This window comes from Piliocolobus tephrosceles, chromosome 10 (genome assembly GCF_002776525.5).
Source record: "Piliocolobus tephrosceles isolate RC106 chromosome 10, ASM277652v3, whole genome shotgun sequence".
Lineage (NCBI taxonomy): Eukaryota > Metazoa > Chordata > Mammalia > Primates > Cercopithecidae > Piliocolobus > Piliocolobus tephrosceles.
The window spans coordinates 12,567,372-12,588,002 of record NC_045443.1 but is presented as its reverse complement, the minus strand read 5'-3'; the positions used below and the strand labels follow the sequence as shown (position 1 = coordinate 12,588,002).

Sequence of the window (20,631 nt, the reverse complement as noted above, 5' to 3'; positions counted from 1 at the left end):
CCCGTCTCGGCCTCCCAAAGTGCTGGGATTACAGGCTTGAGCCACCGCGCCCGGCCTAATTTTTGTATTTTTAGTAGAGACAGGGTTTCACCATGTTGGCCAGGCTGGTCTTGAACTGCTAACTTCAGGTGATCCATTAGCCTCAGCCTCCCAAAGTGCTGGGATTACAGGCGTGAGCCACTGTGCCCAGCCTATTTCAGCCTTTTATTATGCCTGATTATTCTGGTTTATAATTAGTAAAACTTGAGCCTGTAACTCATTTTTCTTTACATTAGCTTATCTGAAGCTGGGACAGAATAAGATACTGAGATATTTTCAGATATTATTATGGTGGAATAATTCAATAATGTAGTCTAGATAGCCATTTTCATGGGTACTTTCAGTGCCCATGACGTATAATAAGGGTATATTTTGTGCCAAGTACACTGCCTTGGATTTAGACTATTAACAATCTGTTGGCTCTCAGGTTTTATAGTTACCATTCTAGGCTGAGCGCATCCATAGGCAACTAAAACTGTGTGGTACTGTCTCCTTACATCTATTCTTTCCTCACCTCAGTCCATTCTGAATAGAGTTACCAGAGTGAAATTCTCTTAGTAATGTTCTTATGTTATTTTCATAAAGCTTACAGTGGCTTAGATGGCTTTAGACTTCCAGGATACTTTACCATCTAGCCCCTTTTACTCCACCAACTTATTTTGTTACTTGCTGATATAATCTGTAGCCGGGAAAGCCTGCATACAGTTTGTTATCCTTCTGCCTTTGCTCATGCGTTTTCTGCATCTGGAATCATCTTCCTCTCTTCTCTCTGACAGTTCATGTCCCTGTTTTCTTTCAAAACTCTCTTTGAAATTTACGTTTTTCAGGAAGCCTTTCTCTTTGACTTGCTGGACATCCCACCAGCATGTTATCTTTTTATATTGGTTCAAAAGGTCATTTTCAACATTTACTCAACTAATTAATATCAAGGACTTGCCATCTATTCTGTATTTCCCTGCATTGGGTTAGAAACCTAATTTAACTTCAACACTGACATATTGGTATTTTAGAGTGGGAAACTGAGAATTTTGATGGGAAGGTGTTTGCTGCTGCTGCAGGTAGTGTGCCTGAACCCAACTGACATCACACAGAATGTATGGAGGGCCAGGTATAGTACTACGTAAAGATGACAGAATAACCTCTTAAAAAAGAACAAATAAAATAAAAAAGAATAGCAGATAGAAACACCATTCTCTCAAACTTTGATTTGTAGAAGCAGATGTTTTGTAAAAAAAAAAAGAAAAGAAAGAAAGAAAAAGTTTTTTTCCCCTTAGACTCATTGATATTTCTCTTCTTCTATGGGATATAACCCATTACTATTTGTTTTACTATTAAGATTGTTTGGGAAACCCTTCTAAAGAATTAGACTGGGAGCTAAGGTAAGGAGAACTAACGGCTCACCCAAGGCTGGTGGAGGAGGACGGGCAGGGCTGGGCGGCTGAGCACTGGCACAGGTGTCCGTCCTAATGTGCCACGCAGACTCTTGATGAAGCCAGCCTTTTCCACATGTGCAGAGTTACTTTCTGGTTTTAGAATCTGAGTACTAGATTATAAAATAATTCAGATCTTGTTTGTTTTCTAAATAATCTAGTGTGAAAATCTTGAGAATTTGTGTTTTCCTGTTGAGGTTTAGGTGAAAGTCTGGCTTAGTATCTGAAACATCAGGTATTTAAGGGCTAATATAAATGTAAAATATTGAATTGATGATCTTTACTTAGTATAACCAACCGTGTATGAAACACCAAACTGGAAAAATTTTACCTCTCTCCTCCAAAATAAAACTTTTTTTTTAGAGTAACAAATCAAAGATTTTAAAGGCTGATAGATGATAAAACACCTGAATTCATGGGTGACTGTCTCAAACCAGTCTGGAAAATATTACTTGTTATAATAGCAGTACATCAAGGGCCTTGGCAGTTCCCCCTCAAAAAATGGAAAATGAATTAATGATAAGAGGCTTGGTTATAATCATGAAGAGAGAAATTAAGATGAATATGAGGATGAAGAAACAGCAAAGCCTCTAAGGACAAAAGAAAGGTACAGAAACTACAGTTAGGTAGTTAGGTGATGTGACGGAGCCGAATTATAGAAAAATATGAACAGTGAAAAGGACAAAGTGGAAAAAGTAACCAACAGATGAGGACAGAGAATGTTCCGGCTCCCGTCTGGGGCTACTCTGCTAGCCTTTAGTGTCCTTGCTCTCCTGTGGTGCTGTGATTCTTCAGCCTAGGTCTTGGCCTGTCACTTTGTGGTACTTTGTCCCTGATACAGCTTCCTGGTATCATTAACTCTCAGGGCCCCAGCAGGGGGAAGTGTGCGGACAGATGCAATGACTTAAATTAGCACAGCCTAGGACCCTGCAGTGAATGAACAGTGATGCTCTTGCTGCATCTTCCTCTGCTACCTGGCCGCCCTTTCTTTTTCCCTTACCTGGTGGAGTAACAAGCCCTAAAGGGGTCTCCTGCATACTGTGGGATTGGAAGAGAAGTGGAAATAGTTGCTCAGAGCAAGCCTTGAAAATCCCCCGTCACAAAAGGAATTATCTGGAACAGTTACCCGTTTTAGTTTGTGTGTTGTAGGGTATAAACTCTCACACCATAATATGACTGCTTAATGATAAATCAGCCCTGTCCCTGTTAGGAGACTTTGCTAAGAACTGAGGCACACTTACAGCAATCTCTTTTTATTCTAAGTGAAATAATCTTTAGATATTAGTGATCACTGAATTGCTCATCATACAAGTAGGAAAAACACAGACTTGGGGAATGTCAAGTGACACTGTATATGCCATTTTAGCATTTTAGTAGATGAGTTGAAATTAGGAACAAGCTCTCCTGAGTCCTAGTCTACAGTGTTTTTTAAAAACAGTAACCTCACTTGTCTCTAAATTCCTAGGATTAGTTTTGGCCTCATGGAGCAAAGAAACTGAGCAGGCCTGGGTTGTAGGTGACCGGCACAGAGACTGAGAGAAGGAAGCCTGTGGTGGAGTGTTTTGTGATTTTAGAGTTTTTGTAGCTCCTGCTTTTGCTGTTGGAGCTGAGCAAGGGGCCTGCAGCTACCCCTGGGCCTGGCCGATGTCCCATTTTTGAGGCCCCAGAGTTATTTTTAGCCACAGGGCCTTGGAAGCAGGTGTGGTCCGGGCTTGAAGGCCACGCCTGGAATGTGTTCAAACCTTGTTGTGCATGTCTGCTTAGGAGCTGAGAATAGTGACGAGGCCACTGCATACACTTTGTTAGAGGAATTTGCACTTTTCCAAGTGAGAGGAATGAAAGTCATCCTGTGTTGCATTTGTGACACTTTAAACAGGTTTATTTTGGAAACGTTATAAATTGAATGATATTTTGCAAGTGTTAGTGAATATAATTAAAAAATACATTAGCTATAAATCCTTTGTATGCCAAATAAACTTTTGTATTATAAGAGTCATACCCTAACTGACCTACTTTTGAAGTCGAGCTTTATAGTCATAAACATGTGACTTAAAATTTAATTTTTCTTCCCCCACCCCCTCAAACATTATTGCTATTTAAAATAAAGGATTCTTTGTAAGTCCTTTTGTGAAGCAGCATTTCAGCTTTTACCTTGAGGGTAAACATCAATTTCCATACTTTACATTTGTTCATCCTTTTTTTTTCTTTTTGTTTTTTTTAGACAGAGTTTCGCTCTTGTCACCCAGGCTGGAGTGCAATAGCGTGATCTCGGCTCTCTGCAACCTCTGCCTCCCAGGTTCAAGTGATTCTGCTGCCTCAGCCTCCCAAGTAGCTGGGATTACAGGCATGCACCACCACACCCAGCTAATTTTTGTATTTTTAGTAGAGATGGGGTTTCACCATGTTGGCCAGGTAGTTCTCGAGTTCTTGACCTCAGGTGATCCGCCTGCCTTAGCCTCCCAAAGTGCTGGGATTACAGGCATGAGCCACTGTGCCTGGTCTTCATCTTCTTAACCTTAACCGTAACCTTTGCACACCAAAACATTTATAATGTTAAATTTATAACATTATACATTTAAGATTTATAATGTTAAATGTTGTTAACATTTATAATGTTAAATTTATAATTTATAATGGTCCTGAAAAGAAGGAGTACAGCAGGACCTGGTACTAGTTCGTGGGTCTGAATGTATGTCATGACCTTTATTAATATTTTTCATAATTTCCAAGGTTATGGAAAAGAATATGATAATTACCTCTAGTTACCTAAGTAAAACTATTACTATGTTTTATATATGTCCATCCTGTGTGTGTTTGTATGCCTGTGGGTGTTTGAGGTTCTATTTTACCTAACTGTTCTGAGACTTGACTTTATTCTCAATATATCATGACCATCTGTGGCTGTCAAGAAGTATATTTTTACACCATCATTTTTAAATGTTGCATACGATGTTGCAGGATTTATCATAATTTATAAGTTGCTTAAGTCAGTCTGTCCCTTTCTTACACATCTAGGTCTTTTCTAGTATTTTTCATGTGTATTTTAACTGAAAGATAAAGCACTTTCTTGTAAGTCACTTTGTTTTGTTTTGTTGTTTTTTTGTTTTAAGATGGAGTCTCACTCTCATTCAGGTTGGAGTGTAGTGGTGTAATCTCGGCTCACTGCAATGTCCACCTCCCAGGTTCAAGCGATTCTCCTGCCTCAGCCTCCCGAGTAGCTGGGATTACAGGTGCGTGCCACCACGTCTTGTGAATTTTTGTATTTTTAGTAGAGACGAGGTTTTGCCCTGTTGGCCAGGCTGGTCTTGAACTCCTGACCTCAAGTGATCCACCCGCCTCAGCCTCCCAAAAGTAGTTTAAAGGAGATTCTTGAAACTACCTCCTTGTTGTATAGACTTATTTCATGCATATATCTTGCCTAATATGTCTTTGATATTTTACTACATTCCATATTGTAAAACTAAGATTCTCTTAGTAGATACAACACACTTGTGGCATTGGAAAAATTTTGGGAAACAGTGCTGGGATTACAGGCATGAACTACCACGCGTGGCCATAAGTCACTTTGAATTTATTCTTGTGAGCCATGTTGAAATTATCTTCAGGAGAATGTAGTTCAGCATTCTGATTTTATTTATTTTAGTACTAAGAGATTTAAAATAGGTTAAATTCTGGAGTATTACTATTGTGAGCTTAAGCTCGAGTGCAGGTGGGTGAGAGGTTTGGTGTTGGTGTTGCATTCCATTCCGTTGCTCCTAGAGCCTTCCAGTCCTCTTTGGAAAAATTAAATTACAACTCCTCTCCCATTAGACTGTGTTCCAAATTGTTCAGATGTTTACTCTGGTCTTAATACCTTTAGTCAGTTAGTTCTTTGTCAACAAAGTATACTATATCTTTCATGTAGTGGAATTTTATTGTTCTGGGGCTGGTGTGAACTAAAGAGGGGGTGCATATATTAATAGATAAAGATTATAAACTTATATTAGTGTTATCAACCCCTTCAATACAGTAATCTAACTTGTAAAGTCCTTATGTTAAGTGTTTGATCCTTCTGACAAGGAGAGAACCCTGAAAGCATTAAAAAATTTTAATGTAAAGATCCTTTAAACTACCTCCTTGTTGTATAGACTTTTTTCACACATATATCTTGCTTAACATGTCTTTGATATTTTATTACATTCCATGTTGTAAAACTAAGATTCTCTTAGTAGATACAACACACTTGTGGGGTTGAAAAAATTGTATAATATTAACGTTAATAGTAATCTTTCTTGTTACAGTATTTCTTTTCATTTCTTTGCCAAGAAGTGCACTGTATAGGAACCACAGTTTCTCTGTAGTTTTAAGGAAGAAATTGTACTAAATTTTCTTACATACACACACACACACACACACATTCACACTGAAGTTAAAAGTTCATTTGCCTGCCACAAAAGCAAAAATGGACAAATGGGATTATGTCAAACTAAAAAACTTCTGCACTGCGAAGGAAACAGTCAACAGAGTGAAGAGACAACCTACAGAATGGGAGAAAATATTTGTAAACTATATGTCTGATAAACAGTTAATAACTCAGAAACATCAGGAACTCCAACAACTCAATGGCAAGAAAGCAAATAACTTGGTTGAAAAATGGGTGAAAGACCTGAATGGACATTTTTCAAAGAAGACATACAAATGGCCGACAGGTCTATGAAAAAATACGCAGCATCACTCATCATCAGAGAAATGCAAATTAAAACCACAGTAAGATAGTATTCCACTCCTGGTAGTATGGCTGTTGTCCAAAGACAGAAGATCAGTGTTGGTAAGGATGTGGAGAAAGGAAAACCCTTATACACTGTTAGTGGAAATGTGAACTGTTTACAGCCATTATGGAAAACACTATGGAGGTTCCTCAAAAAAATTAAAACTAGAACCACCATATGATCCAGCAATCCTACTACTGAGTAAAGAAAATGAGATGTTTGCACACCTGTGTTTATTGCAGTGCTATTTGCAATAGCCAAGATATGGAATCAACCTAAGTGTCTATCAAAATATGAATGAACAGAGAAAATGTGGTATATATGTACACAGTGAAATTCTATTCAACCTTAAAAAATAAGGAAATCCTGTCAACATGGATGAACCTGGAGGACATTATGTTAAGTGAAATAAACAAGGTACAGGAAGACAAATACTGTGTAATCTCACTCATATATGGGAGCTGAAAAGTTGATCTCATGGAAGTAGAGAGTAGAATGGTTACCAGAGGCTGGAATAGTTAGTGGGGAGGGGAAGCCTGGGGAGATGTTGGTGAAAATAAACAATTACTTAGGAGAAAATATGTTCAAGGATCTATTGTACAGCATGGTGACCACAGTTAATGAAGATACATAGTATTCCTGAAAAATTCAAGGAGTGGATGTTAAATGTTCTTGTCACAACAATGATGGCTATGTGTGGTGATGCACTTGTTAGTAGAATTAACCATTCCACAGTGTATATATACTTCAGAATATCATGTTGTGCGTGATAAATACATACAGTCTTATCCTTCAATTTAAAAAGTTGGACCGGGCACAGTGGCTCACACCTGTAATCCCAGCACTTTCGGAGGCCAATGTGCGGGAATTGTTTGAGCACAGGAGTTTGAGACTAGAGTCAGCAACACAGTGAGACCCCATCTCTACAAAAAATAAAAATTAGCCAAGTGTGGTGGCACATGCCTGTGGTGCCAGTTACTTGGGAGACTGAAGTGGGAGGATCACTTGAGCCCAGGAGGTGAAGGTTGCAGTAAACTGAGATCACAGCACTGCATTCCAGCCTTGGGTGACAGAGCAAGACCCTGTCTCAAAAAACAAAAACAAAAGTTCAGTTTCCTGGAAATGCATCATTTCCAATAGATATAACCATAGTTCTGAACAAAGCATGAACACCTGCCACATCTTATATTGGCATTTGCCCAATTCAGCATTATCTTGACTAGTATATTCACTGGCCCAGAGAGCTACTATCTTCCAGGTATCCACATAGCTCAGTCTCTTCTCTCCTCTCTCATGTTCTCAAGGTAAGGCCTTCTCGGACTACTCTGCTTACAATTTTAACAGCCGCCCCCGCACCCCCTTTGCTGTTCCCTGCTCTATTTTTTCTCCCTAGTTCTTATCAGCGTCTATCATAGGAAATGTTTTGTTTTTGTTGTTGATTGTATCCCCCATCACTAAATTAGAAGCTCCATAAGGGCAATAATTTTTGCCTTGTTAATTTATAGCCAGGCAGTACATTAATAACTTACAATGAATACTTTTTTCATTTATTACTACTTTTTCACAGCAGTGCCTGGCACAAATATGAGGTGCCAAATAAGTACTTGTTAGTTGACTGAATTAGTTACAGTAGGCCTGATGAATTATAGTGATTCTGGCAGATGTTCAAGAAAACCAGGATGCACAAATTAATCCCCATCTGACCTCTGTTTGGCTTGTTTTAAATCTTCCTTCTCCTGCCTCCAGCCTACCTTTACTGAAAATACCCTTCTGAAACATTTTCTCCTCAATTCTCAGATTAAGCCAATCCCTGGCTATATTTCCTGTTGCCCAGTAACTCCATCCAGGGATCCTCCATTTCTACCCTCCCAAGACCACCTCCATACACCAGCCCCTCTCCCAGTAGGTAGGGTCCTGCATTTTCAGGCAGGGTGTCTGGAGGAAGCATTAAGTGTAGAGAGGTAGGTGAGGGAGCCTGTGGGCCAGGAGGAGTGTGTGTAGGATATATCCATGGGTGGCAGAGGGAAAGAGGAAGGTTGGGAGGGGGAAGCAGGAGGAGAGCTCAGGTGTGTCAGGGAAGAGGAAGCTGGTGAAACAGGCGATCATAAACAGGAAGCAGTACTAAGAAAAAGACATGAGCTCTGATTGAGCCAATACCAAGAGGGGAGTGCTCCTTGCCCTGAGCAGAAACTTTGGTGAAGGCTTCTCACAGATTTGGCTTCTGCCTGGGCTGGCCTGTGCCTAAAAGCACAGGCATTATAGGTGGTCTTTGAAGGCTGACTGTGGGTCCTTGAGATGTATGTAAACAACCTGCACCTCTGATTGGAGTGGTGGCTTTGGACAGTGCAGTACGTCAGTGTGAGGCAACTGGGTTCTACGGTGCGAATAACTGCTGTCTCCAGGTCTAGTATCATCTAAATCGTTTTGCTTCAAGCAGTCTAATTCATTATTTCCATCACTTGTCAGAATATGTGTCCTCAATTTCTGGGTAAGGAAATATGATCAGACATTAATAGGCAGCTAAAAAGCACATTAAGTTCGTAGCTTTATTTTATTTTTTTAAATTATACTTTTAAGTTCTGGGGTACATGTGCAGAACGTGCAGGTTTGTTACATAGGTATACATGTGCCATGGTGGTTTGCTGCACCAGTTCGTAGCTTCCTTGATTTTGGTGAGGGTGGTTTTTTGTGTTTGTTTTTATTTTTTTATTGAATATGTTTGCCAAATACCAGACCTCAGAATTTCTATCAAGTTTCTCTTAACCCACAGCTTGTGAGATAAAGTTGCTTTAATCTGTGTAGAATTGAGGCAGTCAAAGTCTAAGGAGTTCTTGTTTGCAGATAATGATAGCCTCCTTTTTTCCCTTTTGATTGGTTAAGTTTTTCCTGTTATTGAAAGCCTGTGTTTAGGGCTCTATTGAAATACATTTCAGTGTATCTTGTTGCCTGTTTCTTCAGTTTTATTGGAGGGAAAAATTTAAGTCAGGCTTGTAGTTTAATAAAAGTAAACTTCTCACCTTATTACATCCTTTCTATAAACTGAGAATTTGAACTTGAGCTCTAGCCCAACCAAATAAAGCTAAATCCCTCTCCTCACTCGACAGACCTATTAAGCACCCCATAGCCATGGGATCCTTTTTCTTCCCCTGATAATTTCTCTTTGTAAAAGAAAATATTTAAAATGGAGTTGTGCCTCTCTGAGTAGGACCCCGCCCCGCTTCCTCCTGGAGCCCCATTCCCTGCTGTGGGCCTTAACGCAGGCCTTGGGAGTGGGTGTTTTAGGGCAGCAGTAGCAGTAGCAGATGAAACTATTGCTGCCAGCAGAAAATAACCCATGGGTAGAAGGAAAGAAATTGTGTGCATGAGAGATTATCACTTTTTTTCTGAGTAGGATATAGTCAGTGTCAGTATGACTGACCTAGAACCCAGGATCATGTTTGGGAAGTTGAAGAGAAAACTCATCTGGGAAGCAGAAGAAGATCCTTAATATAATCACTTAAAAATAATCTTAATCTTAACAAAAAGAATTCTCTGGCTGGGCACACATTTTGAAGGCTACAAGTAATAAAAATCAAAACAAAACATTTTCCTTTTAAGTAATTAATGGCAAATATTGGTTTTATACATTCAGACTTTATGTTCTTTTAGTTGAAACAAGCCCCCGCTGTTCACTTTAACATAAAAACAGTCTTAGACTTAGAGTTCTTAAACATAACTTATTCAGTAGCATACCTCATTGATATAACGTATTTGTGCAGAGTTGGTTATAGAGTGAATTTCAAGAAATAAAACTCCAGTGATTTCTGTTATAGTCGTAGATACATTTCCATAGGTAACCAAATGGAATCTAAATAAAAATAAATTACATATGAAAACACAGAAAAAATTGTATATTAAAGGGGGAAAGTTGTTATACAACTTGTGTTAACATTAAGTGTTATAAAATATAAAACATAAATCATTTGCTGAAAGGTAAAATATACCAGAAATGGTATTTCTTTAGGAGATTTGCTGATTTTATTCCATGATCTGGATAGTCATTTTGTTATACTAAGATGTTGACTCCGTTTATCTTTATTCCTAGATAAAGTCTTTTAAAACCTTTATTTTGAACTTGGGATACTTTGCAGTTTTTTTGTCTAATAGCCCTGATTAAGGTTACTAGTCTTCAGTATGATAAATACTGCCTTGCTGACTTTCAGGTATCCTTTAAAAGATAATTTCCATAACTTCATGAATGTTCACCATTACATTTTAATTTTCTGTTAAGCCAGAGTGGGTATAGAGGGTACTCTCTAAATAAGATGTCATAAAACAGGCCAGTTGTGGTGACTCGCAGCATTTAATCTGCTAACCTTTTGAGCACACTATTATGAATTACTTGTCAGCTTCTAGGTACTCTGGTATGTAATTTTAGGGGGGAAATTTTATATATGTGTGTATACATATATTTTTTAATTTTTGTAGAGATAGGGTCTCCCTGTGTTGCCCAGGCTGGTCTTGAACTCTTGGACTCAAGCAATCCTCCTGCCTCGGCCTTCCAAAGTGCTTGGATTACAGTCATGAGCCACCATGCCCAGCTGGAGTTATCTTTTAAGTTTAAGAATTTCGCCGGACGCGGTGGTTTACAGCTGTAATCCCAGCATTTTGGGAGGCCGAGGCGGGTGGATTACCTGAGGTCTGAAGTTCGAGACCAGCCTGACCAACATGGAGAAACCCGTCTCTACTAAAAATACAAAATTAGCTGAGTGTGGTGGCGCATGCCTGTAATCCCAGCTACTGGAGAGGCTGAGGCAGGAGAATTGCTTGAATCGGGGAGGCGGAGGTTGCGGTGAGCCGAGATTGTGCTATTGCATTCTAGCCTTAACAGTAAGAGTGAAACTCCATCTCAAAAAAAAAAAAAAAAAAAAAGAATTTCTACATGTTTTATTTAGATTTCCAGACATGCATATATGCAAGGCCCATAGAAATATAGAGTGATTCATTTTCTAATTAAATGTTGAAAAAAATCAGATTCAAGTACTGTAAGTGAAAGAAAAAGTAAGATGCAAGACAGTGTCTAGACTGTGTAACCATTTGAACAAAGAGAAGGAAAAGTGTATATATTTGTGTTTTATTCTGTATTAATTTAAAAACATCTTTGGAATAAATTAGATGAGACTGCTAAAAGTTGTTGCCAGTTAGAGGGCAGGGTTGGGACCCAGACAGGTGGAGGATAATGGTAGAAGAAGGATTTTGAATATATTTAGTTTTTTTTCATTTAAATGTATTTGCTAAATTTTCAATATCATGGCAATTTTAAACACCTTTATTGAGGTATAAGTGACACAATAAACTGTGCATATTCATACTATGTATACATTTTTAGACTATTTTTTGAACCATATGAATATATTGCCTATTTAAAAATCTAAAGAAAGTATTTAAAACTTTAACAGTTGGCTAAATAAACAGATAAATAGCAAAGCTGATCTACTCTGGATTTTGTTCTATGGACTTGGGCCTTTGTGGTTCATTGTAAGAATTTTTATTCCCCTTGACTTATAGAAATTCTGGGTAAGGTTAGCTTGGTGATGTTGCAAGCAAAATATTCTCTTGTCATCTTTCAAATGTTACCTAATGCAAAGGATTTTGAAAACAAAACAGTAAATACAGAGAAATTTTTAAAATTAGAGTTGTAGCCAGTGATGGGGATTTAACCAAAATTCTCTAACTGTGTAAATAAAAGAGATTAAGGCCATTGTTACTTTACCCTCCATGATCCCTTGGCAGGGCTCTGCCTCTCACCTCACCCGTTTAGGACTACAGAAATTAAACGTCGGGCATGAAGTCCTACCAGGAGGCCTCTGGCTGGCCTCAGTACCGCACTGAAAGAATGTAACTTCACCCTTATTCACTTTCACCCCTGTGCTTCCCGTACATTCTCAGGTTAGAGTCATTTTGACCAGGCCCTTTCTTGGTCAGGGAAAGGGTCTTTTTGTATCTGTAACTACACTCTGGTTCTCTGGGCAAGAATGACACTTTCTGTTCTGTAGAACTGTTTGTTGTAACCTGTCTTTGGGTTTATGAGAATTGGCTGAGGGGAAGCACAGATGAGAACTTTCTAATTCAACTTTTGCATGTTTGCTGTCTTCTCCCTCCTTTTGTCCCTTGATCTGCTAACCCAGATAACTGCTTTGTCCCATCCGGATTTTATCTCTTTGAGAGGAGTCAATCAGACTCAGAGACCCAGTGCCATTGTTGGAATCAACTTGCTCTTGTTCTCGGATTTCCACTTTCTGTGCCACCTGGGTACCCTCGTGGACAATTGGCATCATTCTTTCCCAGTCCAGTTCCATTATGGGAACAAGTACTTAGGGCAAACAGGGTAACCTAGTAGTAGAAGACCTGGTTTGGGAATCAGACAATCTGAGTACAGGACCTTACATTGCCATGAATTCTGTCACTGAGCAGGCAGAACCTGATTCATGGTATGGCCTTGGTAGGTGCTTTGCAGATGTTTATTAGTGGATTGACTAGGACAAATTCTCTCTTATAGTTCCTTCCGTTGAAAATAGAGATGACTTTTGTATTTCATTGCCATAAAACTATACTGAAAATAATACATTAATGAAAGTTGTTTCTTGGAAAATAAGAAATGGACATATAATGTATTAAATGGAGCTGGTTTGTAAAATGTGGTGTGGTTGAGACAGTGTCTCAAGTGCCTTCTAACTCCCTGTGTGTCAGCCTCTGTGAGAAAGGGCACAGTTTGGTTGCAGCTGTACTACAGGAGGATGGAATTACATCTGTTTTTATCTGTGAGTGATGTCTTTTAGATGCCAGATGCAAGCCAGCTTTGTTTGCCATTGGCATCTATAGGATATTTTTCCTCCTGTCTCTCTGTGATGCATGGTTGCTTTTTTACTTACCAGCTTTCAATAAATTGGATAGTTTTGTCCTCAGACCAAAATTTGAAGAGACAATAATGTCTACATTTTGTAGGGGAATAAACTGTGGTTTAGAGAGGTTATGTGATTTGTCCAAGGTTACATAAATAAATGACAAAGCTGCGTCTCTTTCTATCATGCTCCCCCTTCTGTCTCCATGCTTTAGCTTCTAATTTGTAAGTACAGAATTAGGAAACATGACCTAAAGGTTTTTAAAGGCTCTGACATCCTCATCTGAAATCAGCTAATCAAATAATTATTTAGAGTCTTAAATTGTTTTTGGAACAAGGAAGAATTTACCTACTATAATAATAAATTGAGTGTATTATGTCCAAAGTACTGTAGAAGTAAGAAATATAATAAACTTTTGCTATCAAATAGTTACCCTTTAGGCTAGGTGTAGTGGCTCATACCTATAGTCCCAGCACTTTGGGAGGCTGAGACGGGTGAATTGCCTGAGCCCAGGAGTTCGAGACCAGCCTGGGTAACATGGCAAAACCCGTCCCTACAAAAAGTACAAAAATTAGCCGGGTATGATGGTGTGTGCCTGTAGTCCCGGCAGCTTGGGAGGCTGAGGCAGGAGAATCACTTGAGCCCAGGAGGCGGAGGTTGCAGTGAGCTGAGATTGTGCCACTGCACTCCAGCCTGGGTGACAGAGCAAGACCCTGTCTCAAAAAAAAAAAAAAAAAAAAAAAAGAAATTTACCCTCTGGAAGTTCAATGCCAGAAGTAGACATATAGTTTTATGTAGTAGAGGATTTCGTATAAGCAGAGATGGACCAGGGGAGATAGGAATCTGAGAGTATTGAAGGTCAAGGTGAAGTCCAAGCAATAAACACAAAACTTCAACTAGTGTTAATTAGAAAGTGATTGATTAAAGGAGTTTGGCAAGAAAGGAAAGCACTGAGTCCAACTTTAAGGGCTCTGTATGTCTAGGTTGCTAACTTAGAGTTCCAGGTTAAGGGGTGAGGTTTTTTTAAGACTAGGAGTTAGTGATTCTCTGAAGAATGAAGCAGGAAAAAGTGAAGGATAAGCTTACAGGGCCGTAAGCAACTTGGTGGTAGGGAGGCGGCCTCCGGAAGGAGACATGCCAGGGTCATGGTTGTGAGCTTCAGCACTTCACAGTCCTAGCTCAGCAGCTGCTGTGACAAACATATCAGTTGTTTTTGTCCTTCCTCTTCCTTAAAAGATAGCTGAAATTTATAGAACTTCCAGTTTTCCTGCATCTTCTCTTCTCCATGAGGGCAATTTTAAAAGGCTGTTGTTTGTGCCCTGGTACTCACGTGAGCTCACATGTGCACACATATACGCCTACCCACTCATGACAGGAATTCTCAAGCCATTTCAGAAAAGATTTTTTTTTTTTTATTTTGTCCTGATAAGACAGGATTGCTAACTTGGTCCTCAGCTGCTATTCTTTGTGGAGTTTCAATAAATAAGCAAATAAAATATAGGAAAACTATTTGGAATAATAATACTTCAAGCAGCTTTTGATAGCCCTTTTAATTCCATACTACAGGTCATTTAGTTCGGAGCCCTGGGTGATTATAATTCATGATATGTCTTGTTTTGTTTTCTTTGAGTTTTTACATTTTGAGGTAAAATGGAATTATCACTAGTACGTTTTTCTGAAGCCATCCCAATTTGTCCTTTTTATTTGTTTGTTCAAATGAAGCAGTGCATCAAGTGTGGAATTAGATTACTGGAGTAAATATTATGAATCATACACTCTCTCTAATCTGACACTCTTTCTTCTTCTTTTGACCTCACGTTTTTGTTTTCTGTCTTTCCCTCTCCGCGTAGGCTTTCAGTCCAGTGTAAAGCTGTTGGAGCGCGGGAGCAAAGGTAAAGAATGATGTAATGCGCTGGCTGCCCCAAAGCATCTTTTGTTGTGGAATGGTTATTCCAGTCATCTCTTTATGAATCAAATGTGAGGGGCTGCTTTGTGGACGGAGTCCTTTGCAAGAGCACATCAACGGGAAAGAGAAAGAGACATTCACTTGGAGGGCTCTTGCTGAAAATGGGTTTAACTCTCCTTTTGCCAGTCACCACCAGCCTGACCTCATACACTTTTAGTACAATGGAGTGGCTGAGCCTTTGAGCACACCACCATTACATCATCGTGGCAAATTAAAGAAGGAGGTGGGAAAAGAGGGCTTATTGTTGTCATGGCCCATGAGATGATTGGAACTCAAATTGTTACTGAGAGGTTGGTGGCTCTGCTGGAAAGTGGAACGGAAAAAGTGCTGCTAATTGATAGCCGGCCATTTGTGGAATACAATACATCCCACATTTTGGAAGCCATTAATATCAACTGCTCCAAGCTTATGAAGCGAAGGTTGCAACAGGACAAAGTGTTAATTACAGAGCTCATTCAACATTCAGCGAAACATAAGGTAAATGCTTTCCTTTTTGCCTTTTTAAAATAAACGGACACACTGAATGGGGAATAATTTTAATTGAAGCCTCCTCTTTAAGTAGAGAAAGTAATTTGAGGAAGTTTTGGTTGCTTTTTAAATTTTGGTGCCTTGTGGTACCTCAAAATAATTTGCTGTCCGATATTGTCACATTTAATAATATTTCTAAACTATGCAGAAGGATTAACTTGCTTTAGTTTGGACAAGTGCTGTATTTTCTTGTGGCTTGCTAAAATTATTTTATTAAACACTATTTTATATTATCTGCAAATTTACTGAAAGGAAGTCATTCTTTTCAAGTTCTTTGGAAAGAAAGTAGGAACTAATTATTAGGGGTGCTTTTTATATGTCATAACACATGTGGTAACACTGGTCAAGACTTAATGATATTATCTTCAAGGAAAGTTATTCCTGAGATACTAAAATGTTGTCTGTGTAGTGAGGAAGGCTGTTTTTTTCTTCACTAATACAAATGAGCTCATGTTTTAATTGAAATAAACAACTGATATCTTTGTTAGGCTGTAAAAGTCATTTTTAAAAAAGTTTGTTTAGGTCCAGGGTTATGTTTATTTGCGTATTGTTTGGTTTATTTTGAGCTTTACCGTTTTATAGCTTAAAGGATTTAAAACCAGGGAATTGTGAGACCACCTACACAGAAATAGCATCGGTTTTGGTTTTTAAGAGTTTTGTATGCTGTCTATCCGTAAATTGACTACATCTCATTTTTATTCAAATTATTAATTGAAAACAGGAAGCAATTATTTGCCTCAACACTGGTAAACGTGAGATCTTAAGCAGTAGTTTGAGATTACATTTCTCACCTTCTTCCTAACAGGCCTCATCTTTGCATTTCAGGTTGACATTGATTGCAGTCAGAAGGTTGTAGTTTACGATCAAAGCTCCCAAGATGTTGCCTCTCTCTCTTCAGACTGTTTTCTCACTGTACTTCTGGGTAAACTGGAGAAGAGCTTCAACTCTGTTCACCTGCTTGCAGGTAAGGCTCGTGATGGAATTAAAAGGACTCAGAATCTTGTTGAGCTGTGTGAGTAAGCATATTTCACAGTGAGCTCACAGTCCAATAGATCATCCCAACTTTGCTATGTAAAATGATTTATTTATAGCTTTTGATTGATATCACTGTCCTATTTAACTTGAATACTATATCATTCTTCCACATGGGTCAGTGTATTTTTGACTTAGCTCAAGTGCCTCTTCACTTGGTATTAACTGGTAGTGCCACACAGATTTGCACACCCATATGGATAGCTCAAAGCCAGCTGCTTCTGTCTGCCTTTTTCCATTCACCTGTGATATAAGAACATCAAATGATGAACATCTCAGCCCCTGCTGTTAGTTCCCATCTTTGTGGCAAGAACCAGACCAATATTACAGTGTCAGACTCTTACTTAACATTTATAGTTGGAGTGGACTCCAGAGATAAGGTCACCTTTCTGGGCATTATGAACAATGAAATAGGGGGAGAATGTGTGCAGAATGTTTCTTCTGGTAATTAGGGGAACTGTTTTAAAAGTTACTTGCGTATTTTTATTTGTTTTATAATTTAAAAAAAGTCTCAACGTAGAAATGCTAAGCAACCAGATGATTTTATAAAAATGTGTGGGAAGGACCAAATATTCTGTATCTGTCCTGAAGGACGGCATCGTAGGAGTTAATCCCATCAAATTCCAAAGAAGGCTGGTCATCCTTTGCTTCTCGTTTTGCAAATGAAAATCCTTTCCCTGGGAATATAGTTTGACAGCACACAATAACCTTAACATAAAGCTGCTGTGTTAGGCAGATTCAGCTTCAATGATAGACAAGAGTGCTCTTTAACAGTTGATCTAAGAAAAACAAAATATTAAGATTAATTAGTTGTTGGTGTGTTAATAATTTTAAACTCTGTGCAGGTTTAGATAAGATTTCCATGTCTCCCATTCTCTCTCACAAGCTTTTCCTCAGTTCTCTAAGAACCAGGATAGTTCCATCTTTTTCATTGTCTATCTGTACACCTTTCATTTATGCTGTGATTCCGTCTGATCTTTCAATTAGTGTTCTTAAGTGAAGCCAGCTTGTCTTAGAATGTAGTTTTCAGAAGTCTGTAACTGAGAATTGTAATATTAGATTCTGTCTCTGTTGATAGACACATTCTTTTACTGGGAGTATGAGTGTGTTAAATTTAACAACTATTATTAGCATTTCACTAAACGAATGTGGTGAGTTTAGGAACTCATTACATGTTTCACATGGCCACTGCATGAGGGACTTTACCTTGGAATCCTGTTAATGGGATCAGGGTATCAGGGTTTTTCTTCTCCTTTTTTTTTTTTTTTGAGATGGAGTTTTGCTGTGTCGCCCAGGCTGGAGTGCAGTGGCGTGACCTTGGCTTGCTGCAACCTCTGCTTCCCAGGTCAAGCGATTCTCCTGCCTCAGCCTCCCGAGTAGCTGGAATTCCGAGCACCTGCCACCATGCCTGGCTAATTTTTGTATTTAAGTAGAGACCAGGTTTCACCATGTTGGCCAGTCTGGTTTCGAACTCTGACCTCAGGTGATCGGCCTGCCTCGGCCTCTCAAAGTGCTGGGATTACAGGTATGAGCCACCATGCCCAGCCAGAGTTTTTCTTAAAGAAGCAATACACCAAGATGTCCTTCGTGACACAGTGGTTATCCCACCCTGCTCTTGTTTGGGACACTTTTACCCTACGGGGAGCCCTTACTGAACATCTCGGTCAAGTAGACACCCCCCAGAGGAGTGAGCTCACATGGAGTTTCTAGCACAGGTGCTTTAGCTACTTGTTGTTACTCCTTTACCAAAGAGCTTTCCTGTGTTACCTGGGAAGGTTCTTATCAATCCTGTGTAGCCTTGGGAGGGGCACTCACTGGGCAATAAGGAAGAAACAAGACTGCCTGATTAGCTATGTCAACTCTAGGGACATGTGGTATGACACACTGAGTCAGAACACCCTGACATCCCCGTTTCATACAGGAAGTGTTTCTTAGGCCTAAAGGAAAGTCCGTGGAGGCCGCACCAGGAGCCATTTTAACTGTATTAGTAGCACGAGACCTTCATCCTCGCCTCCAGAATCCGGTGTTTCTGTTAGCTTAGGAGGCGACTTCAGGGTCTGAATTGCTTGTTCGGGAGTTTCTGAGCAGCTGGATTTCTTGTGATACCTCAGAGGGGATTCTAGATGATTAGAAGCCTTCCCAGTCATCCAAAAGCAAATGAGGATTCTCTTGGTTAGTGAATTTGTTCCTCAATTAGGTAGATCATTGGGGTAAGTGGATAACAGTATTGGAGAAGGTTTGGCCATCAATTCTTGGGAAACTGTTTTATTGCCAAGGTCCAGCTGCTCAGAGGACAAGCCAGGGATGTGGGACAGAAGGACACATTGACAAAAGTTTCTTAAATATTTTGGTTGGGGAGAAATAGCTGAAAAGCGCGCTAGTTTCTCACAGGGGCTACCGTAAGTTACGAGGTCACTAGAGACGATTTTCACTGCAGACTGCCCCTGTGACTTTCAGCAGTTGGAGATTTTTGTCAGTCTCATTTGGACATGATAATAGAAAGACAGAATAGTTTCTTGGAATAATTTTTCTATCAGTTTAGAACTTTCAGCCACCTTGAGAAAAGAAAGCATCAGATATGTGAGATGTTCTTTATGGTCATTAGCTGTGGCAGTGAGGAATTGTGGCCTCACATCTACTCACACTCTCAGGGCTACCTTACCCACAGAAGAATGACTGGGTAACAAGGGAACAAGAGGACTCCCAAGAAATTGATAAGCTCTTTCCTTCACACAAGAGGAGACTGACACTAACCTGGAGGACCTGCTTACATGGTCGTAAAAAATGAAGGATTACTGAAGGAGGAGGAAGTGGGATTTGGGGAACCTCTACAGGAATGCGGTGGACTTAGTTCCTTAACATGGACCAGGTCTTGTGTATATCTTTGTGTTCCCACAAGACCTAGCCCTTCTTAAGTTTTCAGTAAATATTTTGATATTAGCTTACCTGAAGATTTTATACTGTTTATATTTCCTATGATTTATTAGTTTAGAATATAAGTGTATTAAGCAGTGATGAAGCCTGAAAGTAGAGAAAACTTCGGATTGTTTTGAAATAAATGATTTGGAAGGTGTATTTATTCTGATAAAGCAAATATATAGCTGCGATGGGAAAATATCTAATATGAAACTTTCTTCATCTGTATAAGTAGATGTGAAGATGGTATTAAAATCTGATGAAAATGCTGCTATAAAGAATGCTAATTTTGTGTGGTCCTTAAATACTGGTGTTTGATAAAGCGCTAACAACCCTAGAAATCTAGCTCGACTCATAGGAAGATATAAGTCCTTGAATTCATGTTAATTGAGAACAGTCAGAATAATTATTGTACTTTTTAAAATGTAAATGTAAATTGATTGCTCGATTTAGTCATTAGTAAATAACCTAACCAAGTCAAACCAAACCATAGCATTGTTTCACTCCCAGTGGATTAAAGGGTTTAATATCAATAGCAGCTGGGTGTGGTGGTGCACCCCTGTATTTCCAGCTACTGGGGAAGCTGAGGTGGGAGGGTTCTTTGAGAGCAGGAGTTTGAGGTTACAGTGAGCTGTGATTACAACACTGCATTATAGCCTGGGTGACAGAGAGCCTGTCTCTAAAAAAAAAACAACAACAAAAAAAAAAAAAAGGAAAAAAAATTATCAGTAGCAATCTCATCTTAAAAAAAACAAATTTGGATGCCTTAGAAAGTTCTCCATCACTGCCCAGGCATGGTGACTCACGCCTGTAATCCCAGTACTTTGGGAGGCTGAGGTGGGTGGATCACCTGAGGTCAGGAGTTCGAGACCAGCCTGGCCAACATGGCAAAACCCCATCTCTACTAAAAATATAAAAATTATCCGGGCGTGGTGGCACGTGTCTGTAGCCTTAGCTACTCAGGAGGCTGAGGCAGGAGAATTGCTTGAACCTGGGAGGCAGAGGTTGCGGTTAGCCAGGATCGCACCACTGCACCCTAGGGTAGGCGAGAGAGTGAGACTCTGTCTCAAAAAAAAAAAAAAAAAAAAAAA

General features: G+C 39.3%; 1 protein-coding gene across 5 annotated transcripts in view; it reads left to right on the top strand.

Moving 5' to 3' along the window:
- The window catches only part of DUSP16 (dual specificity phosphatase 16), a 91,876-nt gene that overhangs the window by 28,202 nt on the left and 43,043 nt on the right, over positions 1-20,631 (top strand). For 3 of the 5 annotated variants that reach the window (XR_002734535.1, XM_023226114.2, XM_023226116.2), the window contains exons 2-3: positions 14,949-15,541; positions 16,418-16,556. Coding sequence is in view for 4 of the 5 variants with exons in the window: in XM_023226114.2 (XP_023081882.1) it covers positions 15,314-15,541; positions 16,418-16,556 (367 nt within the window). In the remaining variant the exon portion in view is untranslated. Of the gene's footprint in view, positions 1-4,640; positions 4,700-8,444; positions 8,620-14,948; positions 15,542-16,417; positions 16,557-20,631 lie in introns of those variants that run through there. The other 2 variants (XM_023226115.1, XM_023226117.2) reach the window with 2 other exon arrangements.